The sequence below is a fragment of the Chrysemys picta genome, chromosome 1 (genome assembly GCF_011386835.1).
Source record: "Chrysemys picta bellii isolate R12L10 chromosome 1, ASM1138683v2, whole genome shotgun sequence".
In the NCBI taxonomy this organism is placed as follows: Eukaryota; Metazoa; Chordata; order Testudines; family Emydidae; genus Chrysemys; species Chrysemys picta.
In genome coordinates, this window is record NC_088791.1 from 28,538,697 (window position 1) to 28,564,478 (window position 25,782).

Here is a 25,782-nt window from a genome sequence, read left to right on the forward strand (position 1 = left end):
TTGGACCTTCTCCAGATGTCCATATAGCTTCTCATTTCACTTCCAGACTGTCCAGATATAAAATCAAAGATCTGAGATCAGATATTTCATTCAGACCTAAGTCACTGCATCTGAAAGCCTGAATATTGGCTATTTGTGTGCTACCAACAAAGACTGCTCACATCAGGTGTGATAATTTCTCCTAGAACACAGGACGCTCTCCACGAGGAAGATTTATTCCTCAAAGTGCAAAAAGATTTTCAATATGGGTGAATCCAATGCAGTCGACCCAGTAGAGGCTCCCATACCACAGATCCTGAAATATCCCCTACGTTTAATAGTCTGGACTGTCATTCAACTCCATCAAATTTCATCTAGCATTTATTTCATCATCATGGTACCCCCCCCTTCTCCAATCCTGCTCAATTTTTTCACATCCTAGGCGATCTTGATTTCTGAAGAGTCTGCTTCATGCTTACCTACCAGTTATGGAAGACCTGTGTGGGTCCTAACCATTGTCCTGGTGAACCTCATGGAGTTCTGATTCAAGCCTCTTGCAGAGTTCTGCTTACACCATCTTACTTTTAATACAGGCTTCATAGTTGCCATTGCATCGGCCAGGAGGCTTAGTGAGCTTCAAGCTCGTATGGCTGATCCCTCTTACACAATGTTTCACAGGGAGAAGAGTTTACTCCTAAGGTGGTTTGGAATTCCACTTAAATTGGTCTATTAGCTGTGTTGGATTCTCTCCCCCCTCCCACACAAACATCATTCTTAGGGTGACCAGATCACCTAAGTCAAATATCGGGACGCGGGGGGAGGGGGCGGCGTGGCGGGGGGGCGGGGCAAAAAACAAAACAAAACACCCTTCCTCCACAAGCGCTGGAGGGAGGCCCGGGAGACGCAGGGGAAGCGCGGGGCCAGGGTGAGTGAGAGTCCGGCCTGGCCCCGAGTGCAGGCAGGACTCAGTTGGGTGGTAGGGAGAGGAGGGGGGCAGCCCGCGGTGCCAGGCGGTGGCTGTTCTCCCCCCCGGGCAGCAGGACTCGGGAGCAGCCGCTGCTGCAGCTCCCACTGCCGTGGGGGGAGGAAGCGGCCGATGGCCAAGCTCGGCGGCTGCGGCTCTGGCGCCCCCGAACCCCCCGAGCCTTCTGCGGGGACCCAGCAGCACGCACGCTGTGCCCAGCCCCTGGCCAGTCGCGTCTGGGCTGCTGCCCAGCTGGTGCTATCGTGCGGCGGCCCCGGGGCGGAGGCATCGGCAGCCCAGCCCCGTTCGTTCCCCTGCGGGACCCTGCGGAGGGAGGAGGAAGGGCGAGCCTGGGGAAGAGGCAGGGATTCGGGGAGGGAGCCAATCGGGGGAGGAGGAGGTGGAGTCGGGGCGGCGGGGGGGGGGGGGGGGGGAGCACTTCCGGGCTCCAGGCTCCGGCGCATTTCCTTGTTTGTCCCGTGTCCCGACCGCACGTCAGTCAGGACGCGGGACAAACAAGGAAATATCGGGACAGTCCCGATAAAATCGGGACGTCTGGTCACCTTAGTCATTCTACACATGGAGAGGCTTGTGTCAAACCTCCTAGAGAATACCTGAACAGATCACACAGCGCATTCGACTTTCCTACCAGATGGCTGATGCACCACTTCCCCCAAATGGGGAAGCTCACTTCAGAAGAGTGCAAGCTGTGTCAGTTTCAATAATGTTTCTATTTTACAAATATGCCAGGCAACCATATTGGAGTGTACCAGTGACTTTTGTTAAACACAATGCTTGTAATCTAGCTGCAAGGTCAGATGCTAACTTCAGGACAGCGGTATTGCAATCACTGTTCTCTGGAAGGTGGGACTGAGCAGTCCTGGTTGTCTTAATTGAACACAGATTGTCTGTCACCTGAAGTGTGGATCCCACAACCTGCCCTCCATTCCCACTTCCCAGAGTTCAGCATTAGTGAGGGAACCGGAGGGCAGTTGTGTCTGTCCTGCCTTTACACCCTCAGAGTGGAGGCACAAGGACGTGCTCTGCATTGGTGTGTCCCCAAAAAACCCAGCTAGTCACAACATTCTGAGCTCCCGCATGAGGCATATGTACACCTAGAGTGGAGTCCACACAGATGACAACATCTCTAAGAACCACAGTGACTAGAAGGTATGTAACGGTTCTTTTCAGAAAAACACCAAATATTGCAAGAATCACAATAAAAGTCACAAGAGTTAGCAACACTGAATAAGTGAAATCCCTGAACAAATATGCAGAAACTGCCAGGATCTATGGATAAAAAACACTAAGCAAGTGCTAAGTATTATTATTTATACAACACATTAAGTGCTTCATGACATGCTCAGAACACTACACTGATGAGGGCAGTACAGAACCTATGTACAATAGCATAAGAATGTATATGTGTAGAATAAGGACCTTCTGACAAATAACAAAACAAAAGAACAGATATGCAAGCAAAGGAAAGTGGGACGCAATACCACATAGTTTGGATTGTTTAGCTTGGCACATTCCTTGTTGGTTCCATGGTTTTCGTTTTATTATTTATTAATATTTTTAAAATATAGTGGTAAAGTTGTGGCCCTTTAGATATTTAAAATAAACAGCTCGGTTGTCTTAATTGAGGGCTTGAGGACAGCCTTGATGTTATTTGACACCGTAATTTAGTTGCTGTTTTCAGCTCCCTGTATTCCATTTGTGATTTTGACATTCTAATTCTGTGTTTGAGATGCAGGAAAGCCTGCAGACCTTTTTCTACACACTAGCTTTATTCAATGTTTTTAAACCAAGTGACAGCAGCTGAGCTTCTGGACCATTATGTCACCTGAGGGGCTGGCCCAACATTCTTTGATACTTTGTGCCAGGTTAGAAGGGTAAAAAAACCCCAAACAGTTATTTTCTAAAGAGAAGCCATAAATTCCAGTCAAAGGTCCAAACATAATTCTGTCTGCAAGAGCAGCCTAGAACTGATCAAATAAGAGAGAGAGATAGATAATTTTTTGTGTTTTCTGGTTTCAAATAAATAAGTCTCTTGATCCACCACGAGAACAGATCCAGGGCAGGGTTGCATTGATTATACACTGGCTGGCTAGTTTTAAAATATGCAGTGTTGTAGTAAACATGTTTCCCGGACCTGAAGAACAGCTCTGTGTAAGCTTGAAAGCTTGTCTCTCTCACCAACAGAAATTGGTTCAGTAAAAGATATTACCTCACCCACCTTGTCTCTCTAGTTTTAAAATGTTATTTCAGCCAGAGGAGAACAACAACAACAACATAAACATCAGCAGTTCTCAATAACAATAACAAAAGGAAGTCTTATGCACTGGGGGGGGGGGGGGGGGGAGAAGGAAATGGACCATTTCGTGTTTTCTCCAACAGCCAAAACTCCAGCACATTAATTTGTTACTTACGAATTTGAATAGAAGGGCCCGCCTGCATACAACCTGCTCTGTTATAACTTCTGATAGGGGATGAAAGGTAAATGTGAGTCATTGTCTTTGTGGCAATAAGATACAAGAAAGGGGGCTTTAATGAGCCATTGATTCATATCTTAAGTATGCTGTGAAGTGCAAGGCCCGCTCTAGAGAGCCTTATTACAAGAGGAATCCTTTGGTATTTTAGAAAAAACACATTTTTCAATATTAGTTCAGTGTAAGTGTTTGTGCGTGTTTTTCTGGTGTGAAAATCAGTTCATAGTAAAGGGCAGGAAAATGGAGTAAAAAAAAGGTGGTGGCTAAACCTTTCCTCTCCTATTTTTATTGCCTTCTCCCCCCCCCCCCCCCCCACCTCATTTTAAAGTTTAATTGTATCAGGCTGTTCTGGCTCTTTAAAGAACATGCCTAGGTCTAGCGACTGTGTTACTAATTATTCAATCTAGAACATCCCCTGCTTAGGCTGACATCAGTAGCAGGAGTGGCCTACCTTAGTAGCCTTTATTTTCCCAATTCTTTGGGCTTTTTGGATTGTCCACTGTTTTCAATAGTGATTCACGTGTCACTTTGAATTCTTGCTTTTTATTAGGAAACATTTAAATGGAAACTGCAACAGCTGCTGATTTAGGTGGTTTAATTTTAATTAAAAAGTGAATTCAGAAGCACTGAAGTGTGAGAAAATTGAAGAAGTTTCCAGAGCAAGATGAGAAGAGTTAGAAAATCTGAAAACAAATGAAAAAGCCCTATTGGATTTAGGCTCCAAGAAGATACAAGAACATCTGTGCTACACATTAAAATGCTTGAGGGGAACTCCCCCCCCCCCCAAAAAAAAAAACCCCAACCCCCCCCAAACACACACCAAATGAGTTGGAAATGAGACTTTCCACTCATTGTAATTTTATTTCACTATTTCTAGTTGTGGTAGACAACTAGTCACATCTATGTCATTAACTTCACTATTTCTAGTTATATATGAATACATATGTCTATCACATTGTGACGGGGTAGAACTCACCACTCTGGCACCTCCTGCCAATTATCATGGGAATTAGCTCTTCTTGCCAGTGCACCCTCTTCTGGTGGTGCACCACCACCATCACTTCTGCTGTGGAACCCACATCACTACCAGGACCGCAGTATCCTCTTCAGTGACACAGCCCCTCTCTGATTGGCTGCCTCCTGCGCAGCCTCCCAAGGTCTCTATTAACCACTTAGAGCCCAGTGCGGAGCAGGTGCCCCATCACATACATGTCTTATGGGTAAGCTATTATGTAGACATCACTTCCCCCAAAAGACAGTGAAGATTCATGCCTTTCCACAATGACTGAACACAATCATAATCATAAAGTGTTTAAACCAAGCAAGAATCAGATAATCAGGTCTATTTTGCTGAAGACATCTACAGGAATAAATAACTATTAAGGCATAATTTACCACTCTATTCTGGAACATGCAGATGAAGATGTACCATCAACTAAATACTGGCCCGGTTACAACCTCACTGCTAGAGCTAGATGGGAAACAGTTTTCCCATCCCAGGAGCATTTGAGATTTTGAAACTTTTTCTTGTCCCAAATTGGGCCAAAAAGACAAACTTTCAAAAAATTTCACCAACTAATAATTCAAAACAAAAAAAATTCAGATTAGGTCAATTAAAACATTTTATTTTGATCATTTCAAAATGTTTCATTTTGATTTCAACGATTTTTTATTTAACCTTTTAAAATGTAAATGAACTAAAAATTTCTAAATATATAGTTGTTTAAAAGCAAAAAATTAACTTTTCATTTAAAAAATGTCAAAATGGAATATTTTAACAACTTTGAAACATTTTCTTCAAAAACATTTTTTTTTAAGAATTGGGAGATTTGTCAAAACTGACCCTTTCCCCCCAACAGTTTTGTTTTTGATAAATCGTGATTTATTTATGATTTTATTTTATTTTGGTAAAAAATAGTTTGGTTAGAAAATTCCTAACCAGTGCTATTCACTGCCTAAATTATTTTATAACAACTTTTATAGCACCCAAAAATTCAGTTTAGTTTCCCTGGAGAGAAAACAGTTTACTCCTTCTCTACCACCTTTCTCCTGCCACTAGAAATTAAAACAAAACAAAAAACCTCACCTTTTTTTCCTAGTAAAAATACTGAGCACTTTTGTAAAACTTTATACCTTCGAAGCACTGTACAAACAGTACGTAATCAATTAAAAAATACCATAACTGGAAGGCTCACAATGCATTGTGCTGGTCAAACCAATGCTCTGAAAAGGATAAATCTCTGAATGGTGAGTAAACCAGATCCATTTGATTTTTAAAATTGTACTTCAGCCCAAGAGTCTTATGAGGTTTTATGCTGTACTGCTTATAAAGGGTTACTGGCGTTTTATAGTTTATCTAACAATCTCCAATTAAAGTTGCTCTCTCTGGAAAGTTAAACTCTGTATCAAACATACCATGGGGTATGAGTTCATGTTCATGAATTGAAGCTTACCTTTTAACTCAGTTATTGGTGTGTAAAGGAAAGTAATCTCTTCTCTCTCTCCCCTCCCCCCCCCCCCCGCCATTTTATAGTTAATTTTCAGATTAAGAAGTAAATGTTCATAGTAGAACTGTATTCTGGAAAACTGTGTCCCTGAAAGGCCTTAAGGGTCATGGGAGATAACCAACTAAACATATGCTCCCAGTGTGAGCCTTTTGGGAAGGGCCTAGCACAATCCTTGGCTATATAAACAGGGGAAATACTGAATATTCTGAGTAGAGAGGTATACATGACACTGTTAAAATACTACGTCCAATTCAGATGGCCACATTTTTAAAAGGATGTTGAAAAACAAAAGATGGTTCTGTGAAGCGTTACAAGAATAATTCAAGCTCTGAAAAACTCCTTACAATGGAGATTGAAGGAGCTCAATTGGGTTATGAAATAACTGATCATGGTTCAGAAGCATTACACAGAGAGAAGATATCTGTTACTAGAGAGAAGTCCTTAATCTAGCAGACAAAGGCTTAATAAGATCCATAGCTGGAAGATGATGCTAGAAAAATTCAAACTTAAACTAAGGGACACATTTTTAGCACTGAGAGTTAGTTACTATTGTAATAGGTTGCCAGGTGCCACGAGTTAAAATCCTAGTGTAGACAACGCAAATTGTGGTTTTAACACATGTTAAACTGGCTGAGAAAGCCCTAGGCTTTTATAGATAGATACAACCTCTACTTAACTGCTGTCCAATTAATTATTATTATTCTTTGTTTGTATTACAGGAGTGCCCAGAGGTATCAGCCAGGGATCAGGGCCCCATTGTTCTATACAAACATAAAGTAAAATTCCCAGACAAGCAAAGTATACAGATTGTGATTTAGCACCATGGGATCATAGCCAAAGCAAGTAGTCAGAGGCTGAGAAGCTTCTCACATCACTGAATGAATTATTTCTACTGGTATTTAGTCATGCTAGTCATGCAAGTCTAAAAAGCCAGACAGAATTGTGATCCAAGAACGCCTTAATGCCAGCTGGCACAGGGGTAACCAAAGAATGTCATGTGAGGTCTTAAATGAAAGCCAAAGGTCACACAGGCCATGAATAGCATTGTGACATATATGTACAGATGCTATGTAAGGAATTATGTATATATACCGAAAATACATGTTAAAGTCTGTGTCCAGGCAGAGTGAAAAACAAGTTTTCCTCTAGACAAGAGGCAAGAAATGTAGATCTTATTGTAAGGATGTAACACAATGGAGTCCCATTGACATACAAAGTCAGAAACTAGCAAGGAGATATAAGTCAACAGGGAAACAGCACACAGGAACAACAAATCATGGGTGGTTGTCTTGGCTGTGTGCAAAGACAGTGAACTTCTGGGTTATATTTGTGAGGGAAAGATAACACTCCATCATCCTGGATCTAGAAAGTAAATGGGCAATGTATTTATATTCATGAAAATGGGATCTCAGCCAACCTTGGTTGAAGACACTGCAGAAAATTTGGTGAGATAAGTTTCTTTAGACAAGAGAGGAACTTGTTTGTTAAGTTTAATCTCTAGAAAGAATGTTCTGATTTTTGTTTTAGATGTAATGGTTTGTTTCCATTATCCTTACTCACTATTCCCTGTATCTTTAGTCTTTGATAATAAACTTTTATTTTTGTTCTCACTATAAATATATCTAAGTACCGTGATATTAAGCAACGTGCTGACCCTGAGTTGGATCATACAAGTTGGTGTGTACACTGTACCCTGGGGAACCGCAGACCTGATCATTCTGCAAGTAGCCAGTGACAGGGGCTGGATACCACAAGGAAAGGCTTCAACAGGACTCAAGTGCACCTGCTGTTAACCTGGAAGGCAAAGTAAGGGCTGGCATTGCCCAGAGGACAGCATTTGAGCAGCCAACAGGCTGGTGGTGTCAGGGGAGCTGACACCCAGCCAAGCACAAGCAAGACTCCTTCACAGTGAGGCAGGGGTAACAAGGTGACTTTCAGTCCCTTAGTACCCCTGGAACCATCACACAAGTATCATTGAATTGTTTCAAGTTTTCATTCATTTGCAATGCTGTGTGTTCTAGTTTAGCAACTATTAAGGTCACTCAAACCACTATGTCAGCAGTTCTCAAACTGTGGGCCAGGACCCCGAAGTGGGGCGCAACCCCCTTTGAATGGGGTTACCAGGGCTGGCTTAGACTTGCTGGGGGCTGGGGCTGAAGCCCAAGCCCGACTGTTCAGGGCCGAAGCCAAAGCCAAAGCCCGAGAGCTTCAGTGCTGGGTGGTGGGGCTCAGATTGCAGGCCCCTCGCCTGGGGCTGAAGCCCTTGAGCTTTAGCTTGGCCCCCCTCTGCCCGGAGTAGCGGGCTCAGGCTTTGGCCCCCCCCCCCACTGGGGCAGTGGAGCTTGGGTAGGCTCAGGCTTCGGATCCCCCTGATGGGGGGGGGTCATGAAGTAATTTTTGTTGTCAGAAGGGGGTTAGTGTGCAATCAGGTTTGTGAACCCCTGCACTATGCCATTTTAGAATGCTTATATCCCCCATCTTTGCTCATCTGGAGTAAGAACGTTTTGTCCACCAGTCTGACTGTCACTATACATTTCACTGTGTGATGCATTTGTATACACTAACAATTCTAAATCTCCTAAAATAAATATAACGTGCTGGGCTCTTTAGGTTTGTTAGTTTTCCTGTTTACTCACCCTACAAAACTCAGACACACTGTTACCCCACTAAATGGGAGAGCTCTCTCCTCTCTGACAGTTACAGCCACTACATTAAAGTAGTCAGATCCCAGCAGCCAGTTTCCAAGAGAGCCTAAGCATAGCAACTTATGTCCTAGCCAATTAGGAAATGCCAAAGAGGTGAGCATTCCACCTTGCTCTAAATGTGGAATACACTTGGTCTCAGCATGAGCTAAGCTGTAGTGAGTTCCATAGCTGTGGTCCCTCCACCAAAAATACCCTGTAAGCTTTGAAGATCGTACTCACTGTCTCTTGACTATTACGGTGCAACGAATCATTTATATTCCCACCACATACTGTACGGTCTAGCGCCCCATAAACCAATTCCAATAAACTAGCTGTGATAGGAACATTGATTTGAGGGCAGGAAAGATGGGTGTATCAATCTTTTTCTGGTTTTCATCTTCCTTATTGCTGGCATCTGCTCTCTAGTTGTCTCAGAAGAACAATAGGAGGCCTCTTCTAAAGCTATGGCTGATGCTCTGATTTTATCAATAGAATAGCACAGGATAACATGGCTCAGGAAAGGAGTATAATGCATGTGGTGCTTAGCTTCTGGTCATGCCTAGGCTGGAAGCCTGCAGTGCATATTTCTTTCCAACTCAGGACGTTTCTTTTGGAACACTTTGAGTCACAAACAACAGAAAATAGCAAAATGATCTCATAGATCAGTTGCTAAAAATATTGTGAAGGGTTTAGTTACAAACACTCTGGACTGCTGGTTTATAAGATGAGATTCCTAGTTTCTGCCAGTTGTGAAACTAATTTCCCCTTCATTAAGTCAGTGGTGGTGACATAGTTTGTATTCAGTCCTGTATCGCTTATTGTCAATCTATGAGAAAAACTTGTGAAAGAAAAGAAATCTTCTTTAGAAGTGTGTGTAATTGAATTATGCAGGAATGCAACACATTTAACATAGGCAATTTATCTGACAGTACATACCCAGCACCCCAAGTAGTGCAGCACAGCAGAAATAATCTATTCAGAAATATAGAAGTAGGAGGTGAAAAGGACCCAGCTCCATTAATATCTACTGCTGCATTGGCAGAAAACTGATTAAGTTTGGTAACAAGCAATCCCTGTGAAAGTGTAACACAAGTATAATACTTTTGGAGTGGAATTCTAATGCTACCTTGAAAGCTTGATTTACTTTTACCTCTGTCAGGGCTTAGCTGAATGATTCTGTCTCTTCAGGGCAGGGACTGTATCTTCCTATGTGTTTGTACATCCTCTACCATAACCTGCTCAACAGTTACATGTCCTGACCACCTTCTCCCTGCCTAACCAGCATCATATGCTACTTTTCTACCCAGCCAGGATGTCCCTACCTTTATCTGGCATCCTCATGAGCCACCAGAACAAGGATATAGGAGGGAGTGCGTGAGGGATGCAAGGTGGGCAGAAGGGTGAAGATTTGCCCCACAGAGAAGATAATAGGTGGGGAAGTTCAAGATGGACAGCACTGTAGGGACTGAGGGTGCAGCAGGTTCTGAAGGTGTCAATAGGCACCCGATGGGTGAGAGGAAAATAAAGGGCCTAAATTGGTAGTGATTATTATTCACAAGGTCTAGCTCCCTGCTCTTCCAATTGGCTTCATATAATATATTAGCACACTGTGGGTGCAGATGGGGTATTGAGCCTGCAACTAGGCCACAGACAACCAAGAGGTCACTGGACCGGATTCTCATTTACACAAAGAACTCTTTAGACCACTCCGGCAACATAAGGGGCCTTAATATGTGTGTGCATTATTGCAGTGTTTCCAATTCTCATGATTTTGTTATGTGTCTCATGGTAATTATTGTTTTCCTTAAAGCCCCAGCTCCTGGAGTCAAGTGGATATGTGATGATTTCAGCCATCATTCTTAAAGAAAAAGTAAGTTTCTCACCCCCCGTGGCTGTGGAGAAAGCTTCAAAATGTGACGCCAGCACACCGTTGATGCCCAAAAAGCAGAAGGCAAATAAAAAGAACTCCAAATCTATTACTTTTACATAATCTCATGCTTTTAAAGCCAATCTCATGATTTTTGGTGAGCCTGACTCATGATTTTTGAACATTTGGGGCTGGCAATACTGATTATATTTACATCCACTTTAAGGCCCTATAAACTCTTTACACTGCAATGATCTCAATGGAAATGAGAAATATGCCCACTATAGCCATCTTCTACCTTCCTCCTGCTTTCCCTCACCAAATATACATTTGATCCATTCATATAATGGAGCGCCGGGCTCTTAGGAGCTGGGCAAACCGATGGGGCCTCCTCATTACTGTTCACTGACTATGGCACTGCATATATTCTTGCTGCCATCTCCCTCTGACAGTCACAAACTAGAGCAGGAAAGGACATTAGGCCAGAGCAGTACTCCTCCCTATAGACCATTCTTGGGCGGAGTTGTCCACCGCAACTTTACATTTCCTAGCTGCCAGGTAGCGTCCAGCACCCTTTGAGAGGTTATGCCACAGTCAAATGGCTCTCACTCCCAGTTACTCAGCCTAAACATATTCCTTTTCTTAAATGGGGTGCTGGGAAGAGGCTGGGATATGGACTGCAGCCCTCCCTGTTCCCAGCTGAATACAGAGTGTGGCTGTCCATTTCAATACAGTTCAGACTTTTTTATTGACAAGTGTTACCAAAGTAAAATAAATTGAAGGACAGGGCTCCGTATAGAACGTGTGCCCCAGTTTCTGCTGAGCACATCTTATACGGGGCTAGGTGGCCCTCATTATTCTTTAGGAGGATACTGAATAGACACTCTCCCGTGTGCCCTACACAACTTGGTCAGGGGGTGGGGGAGAGCAAATAATGAACTACCTGGATGGATGCAGAGATTAAGGGATGGGATTAAGGATATGCAAACAGAAGCAGCCCAACTGTAACAGTACACCTGCTGGGGGGGAGGGAGGCGCCATACAAAACTTTTGCACAGCTTGTCACAAATTGGTGCCATCTCGTTCTCTGGCCAGACACCAGTCTGTTATGTGTGGGCCTAACTGCTGGATTCCCCTGTGCTTCTAGGCCTGGGTTGGGGATAGGTAGTGATTGGTCACTGTTGCTAGCTCTGGGTGTCTCAAGCACCCTCACACGTGCAGCGAGTGTGTGGAGCTAGCATGGGCAGTTGCACACAACCAGGGAGTGCTGTTAGGTGTGCTCATCAAGTCAATCAGGAAAAGGCATTTCAAAAATATGCAGGGTTTTTTAAGGCAGAGGCGATGGCTTCCCGTGGCTGTGCACCTGGACAATGGAGTTCACAATTGTGGCCAGAGAAATCACAGTTGTAGGGAATGGGGCATTGTGGGACAGCTGCTGAAGGGATGTTAGGGTCAACATAGATCATGCAGTGTCTACACTCACACTGTGTCAATGGCAGTAGGTCAGCATAGTTCAACGCCATTGGGGGAGGTGATTTTACTGCATCACCATAATAGGGTGCATACTCTGGCGGGAGACAAATTTGAGTGTAGACACATGTACAAATAGATCACCACAAGGTGACTTGCATCATCCTAACTTTGTAGTGTGGTCCGATCCTTAGATTATTCAGAGACTTGAAAGATGACTGCTTGGAATATCTTCTACTTTTCAAGTGCATTACTGGGGTGATGATGTAATGCTATCAAATTTTTCCTTTAAGTTTTCCCTCAGTTTCTGTTTATGAAATGGATGTCTCAACTTTGCTATATTCAATTTTGGTTTACACTGTTCAGCATTGTTTTGCTGAGGGGCATCAACATGTAAACTGAAAATGGCTCTGATCACCCTGCAGTCAGTCCAACACTTTGCTCCTTACATTACTCTGGTGATCTTAACAGTCTTGATGTCTCTTTGTCGTATAATGATATAATCAATCGGGTGCCAAAGCAACGATGTTGGGTTCATCCATGAAGTTTTGTATTTGTTATCTTGCCTGGAGAGTGAGTTGGTAATAATGAACAGGAGTACTTGTGGCACCTTAGAGACTAACAAATTTATTAGAACATAAACTTTCGTGGACTACAGCCCACTTCTTCGGATGCATACAGAGTATGTAGCTGCCGCTCTCTGGCTGCCCAGCACTGAAGGCAGCGCAGAAGTAAGGGTGGCATGTTCATCACATTTGCTGAGTAGAAGACCAGTGCTGTTCACTTTTATGACTCTGTTGTTCTTTCTTACACCACCTCTCCAAGCCTCGCTGTCTTTTCCAACTCCGGCATTTGAGGCAAGGCCTACACTAGGAGCTTACATTGATATAGCTATGTCTCTCAGGGCTGTGAAAAATCGATACCCCTGAGCGACATAGTTATACCTACCTAACCACCAGCGTAGACTGAGCTAGGTCAACAGAAGAATTCTTCTGTCAGTTCAGCTACTGCCTCCCAGAGAGGTGGATTACCTATGTTGATGGGAGAAACCCTCCTATTGGCATAGGTAGTGTATACACTGAAGTGCTACAGCAGCGCCACTATAGTGTTTTAACTATAAACATACCCAAAGTCTCCCAGAAGTATGAGTTTGTCTTCATTGGATGGTGTAGCCAAGGATAAAAGATATTAGGTATATTTAGGATATAGAGATAAAATATAAGTATTAATTCATGGTGTAACAAAAGGCCTACAGGCTTCAGGCTTGTAAGATATTTAGCTTAGCTAAATTAGTCCTTTGAACTTAGAATAAGTTAGCTGTATTATAAAGATAAGTAAGTTAATAAATCTGCTAAGCTTGTGTCTATGTTTGTGGTATGCTGATGTGTTGAAAATAACGGCTGAGTTTGGATAATAATGTCTATAAGATATCAGTAGACACCACAAGATGACAGTTGGGAGCTGGGGTGAAAGGTCAGAGACTTTCTATTACTATAGTGATAAGGTGACATAAATGTTAATGAATACAAGAGGAACTAACAAATTAGCCTATGAAAAACCGAGCACTCCAAAAGTAGTGGGAGTGTGGAAGTTCAGATAAAGAAAAGGGGTTAAAACCTTCATAAATATTTACAAACCCCAGTGGGTGTCAGTGCAATACATTATAAAAGCTGTATCCTAACTTGCATGCCTGTGTGGGAGGGCGGGGAGAGATGCCAGGATAGATAGATAGTGAGTGTGAATTGGGTGGTTGGCTAATAAAAGTAATGATTATAGAAAGACCATGATGTAGCTTCTGTTGTGCACCATTGGGTTCCCCTTCTATTGATTGACTACAGTAGAGAAGTTATCTTGAGTGCTGAACTCTCACAGATTAACATAGGTGTAAACCCTCACCATAGGATGGGTAATTGGTTAAAGTAACCCATAACTATAGATAAGGCTACAATGTAGATTTCATTATGTCATCTAAATCAGAACAAAACAGTTCTATTTCTTCTGTACTGTTCATGGTTGGTGCATAAGCCCTGATAAGAATCGCAGAGTTTGAATTTCCAATAGGAAGTCATATAATCATTAGGCGTTCATTTTTGCCCACAGGTAAGTCCTTCAGTGATTTTAGGAAACTGGTTTAATGGCAAACCACTGTCATAAATTCCATCTTCCGCTGCTGATTTCCTTTTCCAAAAGCAGGTGTTTCTTTAGGGAGCCTTTGTTTGCAAGGCTGGTTTTACTGAGGACAGCTATATCAATGCTGTATCTAGCACAGTCCCTTGCAATTAACGCTGTATATTTTTCTGGTCTTGATGGGTTGCTCTGTCCATTAGGATCCATATGTTCCATGACCCCACATGAGGGCTTTTGCTTTTTTTAGAGAACAACCTCTGTGTGGATGATCCACCAGTTGCAGTGACCTGGCCAGATTAAAGGTGGGAGGCAATGTTTAGGGCACTTTTTCTAACCCCTGCCCTTACTTGGCTGAGCAGTGCTGGCCTGAACAAGGGCTGTTCAGTCAGCTGGGGTGTTGCCGAACATCCTTGCTGCCCAGGATTCAAGTCTGAGTGACCGGCGTCCCAGGTCGCCTGCATGCAGGTTTATGACTATGACTCCCAGTATTCAGCTATACTTGTCACTTCAGCACTCGCCTATCGCCACAGAACTGTCTGTGTTAGTGATGCCTGAATGCCAGTAAGAAAGGGTGTTTTTTTTTTTTTAAGTGGGAAGACCATTGTGCAGGGGCACTCTTACTCTCTTGGCTGCTGAAGTTGAAGATCAGTGGCATGAAAGGTCACGGTGACTGGGAACTTCATTAGCTGCAGCGGATAACCCCTGACATCTTTTCAACATTGCTTTGACAAAGGACGTTGCAACACAACATGATGTTCACGCTCCAAATTGAAGGTTATAATACAAAGTAGAGCCCCTGAAACATAATGGAGTTCACAAACGTTCATATAGCCCTACTGCAACTGCAAAGAAAGACAAGATTCTGAGTGTGGACTGGCAGCATATTAAGTTGTGCAGTATTTTAAATGAGACATTTTATAAGATTCCCTCCTCCAACCCCCAAAATGCAGTGCTAATCACAATGCAACATCTGCCATTCAAAGAACTAAGAGTCAAACATGGGAAGATCAAATGGTCATCATCATCCTGTGTTTTCTTGATTTAAAGAAAGATTTCTAAAATCTTTGTAAGGGCAAATCAGACTTGGCTGCCAGTGAATCATAAGGACTCTAGGATATTGTAAGAGGCTAGTGACCAACGGAAAAGTCAGGTACAAGAAAATACCAGATTCCAGCAGAGGTGTTGATAATCTTAGGTCAATACACACCTTGACAATTACCTTTACCGCAAGCATACAGAATGATCTGCATCACCACCACTATCTTTTAACACATAAGCATTGTGATTATGGGCAATGGAAGCGGAATAACAGCATTACAAACTGTGCAGTCACCTTCTGTATTCATTGGAAAGTAGATTTCCTTTGACATACTGCAGGGTGTTGTCTTAACCTGCCTGTAGGCAGGAACCCATTGTAACAGAGGAAAACCCCTGGAATTAGTTCCAGTACATGAGAATTAAATATTTACTGTAAAGAATGGGTCAAAAGCTGAATATGCATAACTTGTCTTAAGATACAACTGTCACAATGATAGTCTCCAGTACTGTTAATAGAGTTGGTATCATTGTGGGTCCAAATGAAGACACTATTGGCTTCAGTGAGAACAGCTATTTAACATACAGCAGGCATTTTAATACTTTCCCTGCCCAATCCTGCAGCCCTTACGTATTTACTCACACAAGCATCCAACTGACTGATGGGATATTTTGTGTGTGTGTGTGTGTGTGTCTGGTTTGCAGGGTCAGGCCCAGATCTTGTAACTCAGGAAGTGCCCACTTAGGAAATGAATGCAGGAGTCTTCAGGGAAGTTTTGTCATGCACTAGAATGGCTGTAAATTTAACATTGTTTTAATATATTTTTTAAAAGTTATTTTTACACAAAGAGGATGAGTGAGTTTATATAAAGACAGCAAACTCCTCTTGGTATCTCCAGTCTCTCACATTCACCTGCCCCTTAGCAAGGCAAGGGGTCAGCTTTCTCTTTCATTTTAACTTAAACATTTGCTTTTGTCTGCAGAAGAAAAGACTGCAGAATCTTATACATAGGTGCAACTTTCCTCTTTGCCCTGTGGAGAATTATGACTGCTATGAAGACAGATGATTGTCCTGAAGTAACATCGTTTGGAAGGTGAGAGAAGTTAACTAATTCAGGGGCAATCAAAATATTCGGGAAGAATGGTATAATTAATGCAGTTTAGCACTGTCTTTTTTAAACAAATGAGTATCTACAGAGGGCTTGAAAAAAAATGGGTCAAGTTTAGATCAGGGTGTGTTAACCAATTACCACCTTTTTCCTAGTGTGGACACATTAAAACATCTTTGACATCAGTTGAGCAGGTCCAAACATATTGTAGGGGAAAGTTTAGGTTAGACTTCAACCAGTTCAATTGAGGTAAAAGGCATAGGAATACATCCAATGTTAGGGAAAAGGCCCTGATTAGTTCAAGGTTAGTTAAACACACCCTGACCTTCTCTCAGCCCCCTTTTCTAGTGTAGAGACACATGTACTCGCAAGGTTTCTCAGACCAGCAATTGATCCTCTTGGAAAATTTGGAAATTAATATCTTATGCTTAAACTAAGGTGACATCTTCAGCAGACAGGAGAACTTCCACCCCGGAGAAAAGAACATTTCAGCTCTATTCTTTCCAAGGGGCAAACCTAGAAAACTGTAACCTGGAACTCCTTGACACACACACATCCTTGGTTAAAGAAAATACTTACTTTTAGAAAGAAACTTTAATGTTTGGGAAGGGGGAGCAGGAATGGAAATTTTAGAGACTGATATTCTTAGTAACAGCAGAAGTTTCCTCACATCACCGAGCTGAAATGGCTTATCCATGTTCTGGAAGGACCACCTCCAGATATGACAGTAGCTCATTTTCCAAGTTTTGCTAATTGTGGTATGGGTTTGTGTGAACACTTATCCATGACAAAATGGACCAAGATCACATCCCCTTTCATATAGGCAACCAAACAGCTGTCCCATGAAAACTTCTAATAACTACCTTAACATTCTAGATTTAAATTGGTGACTTAATAGCTGAAAGTTTTCATATTTCATCAGTCCATCCCCTGATGGGCCATTTAAAAATCACTAAGAGAGGTTAACTGTGTTATCAGTAAGGGGAGGAAAACTGACTGAACAGAATGCTTAGAGCTCACAACTGCAATTACAGTACATCTGATACATATTCCTTATAAAGAGGAATGAGGCTAAAGATGTCATATGAGTTTGTCATTATGTGCCTTGGGAGACAGTGGATATAGATACTCTTAAGTGCAATGTCTCCCTCATAGGGACTCTACCCAGTCTCTCTGGGTAAGGACAATCTTTCAGGAGACTATCTTCAGGCTTCAAGCAGGAGACTTGGGTCTATAGGACTCTGTTGGGGTTCTCCAGGTCTGAAGAATGTATCGTACCACCACATGGAGATGCAACCTTCACAACCTGAATACAGGTTTTCTATCCCCCAGGAAACATCACAGGGAAACCAAGAGTAGCCCACACACATTAACTGGAGCAACAGTAATGGGAGTCAGCAACACCACACACATGGCGGGCAGTTCACCCTGAATGAGTTTAAATAAACCTGAAAATAGGAAGGAAAAAAATGGCCAGTTATTAACGCCATTGCAATGACACGAATATAAAACCCCATAATCCACACATCTCTCTGACCCCCAAACACCTCCATGGAATGGAGCCTCCTTGCACAGAGAATAATTCCAATACCTATTTGTTAGCTAGCATTACAATGGACTCAAATTTTGAGTCTAGAAATGCTAGTAGCCTTGTAAACGGCAGAGCCTGTTACTACAGATGTGGGACTCAAGCAAAGGTACATGAAACAGGAACAGGGTGGAGATCTTTCAGGAAATGTGCGCTAAGGCGGCCATACAGCTTTAGACAGTCATAAGCTGTTACCCAGATCCACTTATTTCCTTCTTCTTGGCCAAAGTGATAAGCCAGGTGCTTCCTAAAAGTAAAAAGTCACACAAGTTATTATGTTCTGATCTCCATTTTTGTGCGTCACGGTTGGTCTCTGGCCTGGTGTTTTCCTCAAAGTTTTAATTGGCAATGAAGAGGCTCTTTGGTTGCTTTTGTCAACAGTGCAGCCAGGGGCTTGCAATGGACAAGCTGAGAACAGCAGCTGAGCCATCCCATTTCTGCAGGAGCTTCCATAGCTGACTTCGCATCAGCCTTGCTCCTCTTGGAAAAATGCACCTGGCTTGAGTCATACACTGAAGAGGTGACCTCTTGTTGCTATAGCACTGAAGCCATGAAGTGCTCCAATCTGAAGGCTCTGGGGTCTAGCTTTGGTTCTTAAGTCACTGTTGCAACTGTATATAAATTTACATGAGCCTTTCTGGCACTGCAGGGCTCATAAAAACACAGGGGCTAGAAAAACAAACCAGCCAACCATCTTAATTCTTAAACTGTATATTCATTATGCTCGTTATAGCTTTACTTTAAAAAGACAGTCAGCTGTATGGTCCTAGCTACAGTACATAGTACATATATTCTTTTGAGAAACCATGCTCATAAGACTGAAATGTCTAACCATAAGCGGCCCGTTATTATAGGCCAGAGAAGTCACTAAGATCAGGGCTGCCCTTTTCAAAATTCTGTACAGCTTCATTAAGAGAGCTTGTAATCATAGGGCATGCGCATCAGTTCTTTAAGCTTCTGCAGGTAGGGCACAGGGGATTCCAAAGTGACATTTTCTTTCATTTTTATGAAAACGTTATACTTAATGCATTTAATTTAGGGGTCTGGCAATAAGCATTTTACCCCATAAGCATTTACATTACATTTTTGATGGGGATGGTTAATGTGCTTCTGAACAAGCTTTTCAGCAGCTTTATTCTGAAACTGTCGAGTCCCAAGGAGAGGACATTCACTTGACTCAGAATTGTGTGAAATATTAAGAGTGATAAGCCCTTGGGGTTTTTATACCTAGTGTTCTGGCGGCTGTATATCAAGATCATGGAAGAGTGGTCCAGGTTCAAGTACTGTACATATAAAACCTATATGTGGAATAAGGTGCTACAGTAGGGATTTGCTCAAGTCCTGTAACAAACATGGGATGCATGTAACCTGCCCCACCTCCTTCCAGAATGTGTTTTAAAGTCTAATACAGAAATGTAAACCAGTGATACTCAGACTTCAGCGGTTCATGAGCCAAATTAGTTATAAACATTACCCAAAAGAGCCAAGAGTACTGCAAATTCATTGTTTCATTTACTATTTAGATATATTATATATACAGTCCTCACAGCAAAATGACTGACCAAGTATTATTTTATCAATTACAATTGGTTAATAGCATAGTAAAAGCATCCTGATTGGTTAATAATTAAAATCACACCGTTTTAATATCATGTTCTGCAAAGAACTGCAGAAGATGCATTAAAGAGCCACTTGTGGCTTGCGAGCCTCAGTTTGAGTATCACTTATGTAAACTGTTCACTTTGTATGGTTATCCTATATAGTGGATTATCATGGCACCTCAATTTCACTCTGTCCAAACTGCTGGCAATGGGTGCACGTGGAAGAAATCTGATGTCCAACATCACAGGTTTAAAACAAAGTCAAAAGGATATTAGTGTTTCACTACCAGAACTAAACTTTATTTCCATTTTATTACATATTTGTATTTGATGTTGAGTACATTTAACATACGATTTAAGTGAAGAATATTTACTCTCCACTAAGCAAGTTAAGGAGGAATGTAAAACTAGAAAAACGGTTTAAACTTTAAGTTTTGAATTTTGGCAAATAAAACAATAAATACTTTTCTATTTTCTCCTCAGATCTTCTAAGATGGATCTTGTTACAAAAAGATTTAGCATCAGTTTCATAGCCATGCATCTCAGGAAAAAATAGTCATAAAATCCATTTCTTATGCTAAATACTGGTTACAAATAAATTAGAGTATTAACACAAAACGTCCAACTCCTATTTTTTAAATACAAACACTGTACTATAATTAAATGGGGATAATTAAAATCTCAATGGCTACAAATCTAATTATTTAAAGCAAACCCAAACATGCTGTTTGCTTCAGTATGGAAGAATTACGATATTGTAAGGTTCAAGCACGGTAATAGGTTATATCTGACATCACTATCAACCCTTTGGTGTCTGGGATGTCAACTGCCAATCACTTGGTGGCAAGAGCTGAGGATTGACTAGCACCAGGTGATTAAAGTACTAACATTATTTTAAAATGAATGATACAACTTTCTGAAAGTGACATGCACAGCTTAGGGAATTCATAGAAAAGTCCCAAATAAACTGAAATCTAGATATAATATCAAACAGTCACTTGTGTACTTCATGGCAGACAAAAAGAAAACAGTGCTTTCACAGCATATCCCCAGCTTTTAATTACAAAAATATCAGTTATGGGTAGTCAATAGTTATCAAAATCTTTATTGGTACAGGATGAAAGCCTTTTTTTTTTTAAACCATACATCATAAAATTCTCTAATACATATCATATGGAGGAGTGAAAGTCTCTATTCTATTTAACTGTTACTAATTCTATCTCTGGAGTTAAAATCTTTCCTGACCAAATAAGAACAATATGGGTAACTGCAATAGAATGCAGATCCGGGTGTGAAAGGTCAGTGTTTATCATCTTACTAAAACTCTACTTTTTGAAATGATACATCACCGAAGTGTATAATCACATACAGTAAGAGTGAAAACATTTTTTAAACAAATAAAACAAACTATTGCGACTGGGCTTAAGTGTTTTAACTTCATATCCCGGAAACATCCCGGAAACATTACAAGCTCTTTGATGTGGCCCTTTTTGGTGTGACAGTAAGAACAATAAAGTATGGCTTTTTAAGCTTCCTTCAAATAAAAGTATGTTTTGTATTATTTGTGGTTGGTCTAAATTGTTTGATCTCTTCTAAACCATTTGCCCTGTAACATCACTTGCTAATACATTAGAGCCAGAACCAAATGCAACGCCTGTACAATGGTCAGTGACTTAGTTACTCTTTAGCATGGATAACGTTACAGAAACCATTGCTTTTCTAAAAAAGGAGGGATTCATTTTCTCATAAGAGCCACCCTACAGTACAGTCAAACATCTGAAAACTTGCTATGGTTTGTCAAACAAAATCACTGACAGCTTTGTCCTCCAGCAGGTGTTCAAGCAAGCATATGCAGAGAGTGAAGAAAATCAAGCACAACTGACTAAAAAGTACCTTTCATATATTTTGTTTTCACAATTATCCCTCAGTATCATGTCCCCTCTTGGGGGATTCATGTAAAAGAAGTTTGTCTAGCATAATATTTTATTAAAGTTGTTTAACAAAAAATAGTTAAACATATTTATACAATTTAACATCCAGTCTGATAAAAGGCAAATCAATGAAAAAAAATACAAAAAGTAAAAAAGTGCACTACCCAGTCCAGTATTTCACTTTAAAGTCATGTCACTTACAATATATGAAAAATAAACCCAGAAGTATAATTACTTTAAAATACACCGCTTCCATATTTATCAGTATTTTACACGTATATTCTGTAGTGGAAGAGGATATCTCTTAAAAACTTTACTCTTAAAATATTGAGGTGCATATGCCAAGTGGACTATACTTGACAAGAGACAAGTTGCAGTAGAGAATTCTTTCAAATTTGGCATTCCATTTACATACCATACACTGCTAGCTAGGCCTATACGCTTATAGTACCTAAAGATTCCAGCAAGAACAGTAATTTTCTTTAATGTAGAATGACTACTACAGATAACTACAAGGAACAGTGAGGTCAGCAATTCTATGGGTCTTAAGTAGGTACAAGTCCTGATTTAACCTTCAAATGGTACAATGTCACAAGAAACTTTAAGGCCATTTTTATTTGCTGATTAATGGACAAAAGGCAATGATTTTTCCTCCAAAATATTTTCTTGAAAGTCTGTGCTCATAAAAATCATGAAAAGTTGGAAAGACTTAATTATTGAAACTTTAAATATATTTTACACAATCTTGTTTGTACAAAAATACAAGTTAAATATAAACAAAGTAATCATGATAATTTTATGTAAATCCATTTTGTGATATTCTATTCCATATAAAAATGTTTCTCTGCTCTGTCTCATTTGTGAAAAGATCAATACCAGATTGAATCACTACTGGCAAAGGGCCCTAAAAAGCACTCTTCAGCATTAAATAGATTTTACATTTTAAGTACCATTTCCTAATTTCATCTTTTCTAAAGACTGGTGCAAAAAAGAAAAGAAAAAAGGTAGTATGTCCATAAACCAACAAATAATTTGGCTATAATGTATCATAAAACACAAACACACAGATCTGTACAACAAACTCGTCAGCTATGCAGTACATACTCATTACACAGAGACATGGAATTAAACTTAATGAGGTGCCACTTCTAGTTCATTGTCCTTCAGTCTGGCATTTTTCCTTACTTCATCAAACGAGTAAGACTTCATTACCTTTCCGTTCTTGAAGACCGTATGAAGGAGATCCTGTAACAGATACCACTTTGTTTCAGTGAACGTGAAATAAGATCTCTTTCAAGAAGAGATGCTGAACACACATCTATACTAGTTACACTGTCAGATGTAAACTTCTATATGATCCTGCAAACACGTATGCACTGCTCAACTTTATATATGAGTAGCCCTGTAGACATCAATGTGACGTACTGATATATATGTAAAAAAGAGCACCTACATAAAGTGTTTGTGAGATTGGGGCCTTAGTTGCTAAGAGACTAACTTTTGTGTTTCTATTTGTAACACTAGCATTCTAACATTATTAAAATCTTATAAATATTTCAGCCATATTATGCATGTGTAGTAGTGTTTATAGTACAAAGAATTAGTATATACAATCTCAAAATAAATTAAGACATCAACCTCTTGTGCCAGGCCACTGCGGAAAGCACATAAACTAAGAGTGGGGAAGATATTTTATACACACTGCTAGAGCAATTAATAGGAAAGGTGAAGCTCACTTGACCAACACCCGAGTGTAATTCTGATATTAGAACTAAGGGTGCGATCTGACATTCACTTCCCTCAGTGTGCAGAGAGACCAAAACATTTTTCCCCTCTGGAATGGCTATTGGAAAAGCTGTTTGCAGTATCTCGCAGAAATCTCCTTTGCATATATCCTCGTATTAAACAGAGCATCACCAAAAGACACAAGCTGTAAGTTAGAAGTGTAACAAAAGCCAACTCTGTATAGAGTGTTAATGTGAACAACACATCCCATTACATGGACCTGCAATTTTAGTCAACCAGGCCTGGGGAGCAGAGAGTATTTTGTATTCAGCTTCCATCTAGTGACATTAATGAATAAGCCACTTCAACACAGTAGGCAGCAAATCTTTCCTTCTTACCCATTGTACTTGCTAGAGATGGAGGACCATATTTTGCCTGATTTTGAACAGACTCAAAGCTTTGGGGGTCCTGAATTGTGTTGTGATAAGGCCTACCTCCTATGATTGAAAGCTAGATCCCTCCAGGATGGACAAGTGTATTACTCTGTGGGGCTCAAAGTGTTACCAAAATATACCACCTCCTACAAAAGTGCCATGCAAATACCTGTTCTCACTTTCTGGTGGCACTTTAAATAAGAAGAGTGCAGCATTATCTCCTGTAAATGTAAACAAACTTGTTTGTCTTAGCGACTGGCTAAACAAGAAGTAGGACTGAGTGGATTTGTAGGCTCTGAAGTTTTACATTGTTTTGTTTTTGAGTACAGTTATGTGCACTTTCACGACAAAAAGATTGCACTACTGTACTTGTATGAGGTGAATTGAAAAATACTATTTATCATTCTTACAGTGCAAATATTTGTAATAAAAAAATATACACTTTGATTTCAATTACAACACAGAATACAATATATATGAAAATGTAGAAAAACATCCAAAATATGTAATACATTTCAATTGGTATTCTATTGTTTAACACTGCAATTAATCACGATTAATCGACAGCCCTTGAAATTATAGATCTGTTTGAGAAATCTAAAGGCAAAAGTGATATTTGTGCCTTCCTTGCTTGCGAACAGGCAAGTCTATATGACTGCACCTTTCTCTTCCTCTTCAAGATACATCAGGCAGCTTTTATGAAAAAACGGTTCTGCAGTGAAACGGTGTTATTTAGTTGCCTCTATCCTCACTTGCATGTTAGTGTAACCTGGAGAATAAAGATTCTAAAAATCTGTGCATAAATACTACTTAGGAAATTTCCTCTTTACAGCCACTCTTTATCTGGAGACAGTTAATTGATCCAAAAAGACCAAAGGATTGCATGACTTCTCCAATCTCCCCCTGACTCTTCCTCCCCAGAAACTGCCCTGCCATTGTACTGTCCTGCCAGCTGCCATATGCTGCTCACAATTCACACATTTGATCCCTTTATAAGTGCCCCTAGTATTTGTACACAACTGCCTGTAAAGGTTTTCTTTAGAATGCGCTAGTGCCTGTTGTGATCACCTGCACCAAGCGTAACATGTCTAGTAACTCATGTCTTAACTGCTTCCTCAAAATAGTAGGGTTAACATTGAGAAGAAAGTGGCTACTGGGTGAAGCGGCTGCAAAGACAGGAATGGTCACGCCCCCTCCAAGAAAAAGTCCTTTCCTCAGTAAGAAATCAAAATCCAATAATCTGATGTTTCTTTGCCAACCAAGCACTGTGGCAATTCAGAAAGCCTGGGCAACAGCTGATAGCATACACATCTCTCACCACCTCGCTCTCCAATTTAAAACATGGCAACCAAATATTTCCTCTCTTAGCACGCATATCACAGCCCCTGCATATATCCCTTCTATACCAAATTCAGGAGCCCATATTAAATGTCAACCCAATGCATAGCTCTCAGTAGTTGTTTCATCCTGCATTCAACTCGTATCCTATTGACTTTGTATCTCCCCTCTTTGCTGCACTCTACATTTGAAACTGCTTCTCTTGGCCTATCCACTAAGTCACCTCCTTCCTCTCCTTTAAATCTACTGAGCCTGCTGCTACTGATCAACTACAGCTACCCATTCTCACCTCTTGCACCCAAATGTTGTTTACTGTCTATCTGAACATGACTCAGCATTTCAAAAGGCAGTGAACTTTTAAATCCTCATCAAGTATTATGAATACATGCAGTGCAATGAAATGGCTAGAAGCTAGGAGTGCTGGATTTACTCTCTGATTTGCCCCAGATTTAGCTCAACACTTTGGACAAGTCATTTAATTTCTGCTTTCCTACATCTGAAAAGTGGAGAAATACCAACTAGAAGAAGCGTTTCAAGGCTAGTTTATAAATCCTTGTCTGGAAGTCTCTAACGGTGGTAATTTTTTTAAGTGCTCAGAGTGGGCATAATTCTCCTCCCTCTGAAGTTAAGGAAGTTTTATCTCAGATTTCAATATGAACAGAATTAGGCCTACGCCAAGTGCTTTTAAAAATTCGACACTAAACCATAATTAGCATAATCATCAATAATGTAACATTTAACCCATAGCAAGTTAGGCAGTTCTCAGGTGTTACTTGGCATCTGGCCAATTTCCTTGGTTATTTTGGGGCTACTAGGGGTGTGATGTGCTGGAAACAGGGTGGGGGGGATGTGGCTGTTTGAGCAACAGCCCTACACTCTCTGCTAGGGTGGGCCTTCTAATGTACCCTGCTTCTCCCTACAGCTGGATCCT

The 25,782-nt window shown here is 40.9% G+C and overlaps 1 protein-coding gene across 2 annotated transcripts in view; it reads right to left on the reverse strand.

Annotated features, from left to right (window-relative positions):
* Window positions 1-19,701: 19,701 nt before the first annotated feature.
* NAMPT (nicotinamide phosphoribosyltransferase) overlaps window positions 19,702-25,782 on the reverse strand; it is a 67,980-nt gene continuing 61,899 nt past the window's right edge. For both annotated transcript variants that reach the window (XM_005292365.5, XM_065554116.1), the window contains one exon: window positions 19,702-22,599. In XM_005292365.5, coding sequence (XP_005292422.1) covers window positions 22,486-22,599 — 114 coding nt within the window. In that variant the 3' untranslated portion in view covers window positions 19,702-22,485. The remainder of the gene's footprint in view (window positions 22,600-25,782) is intronic.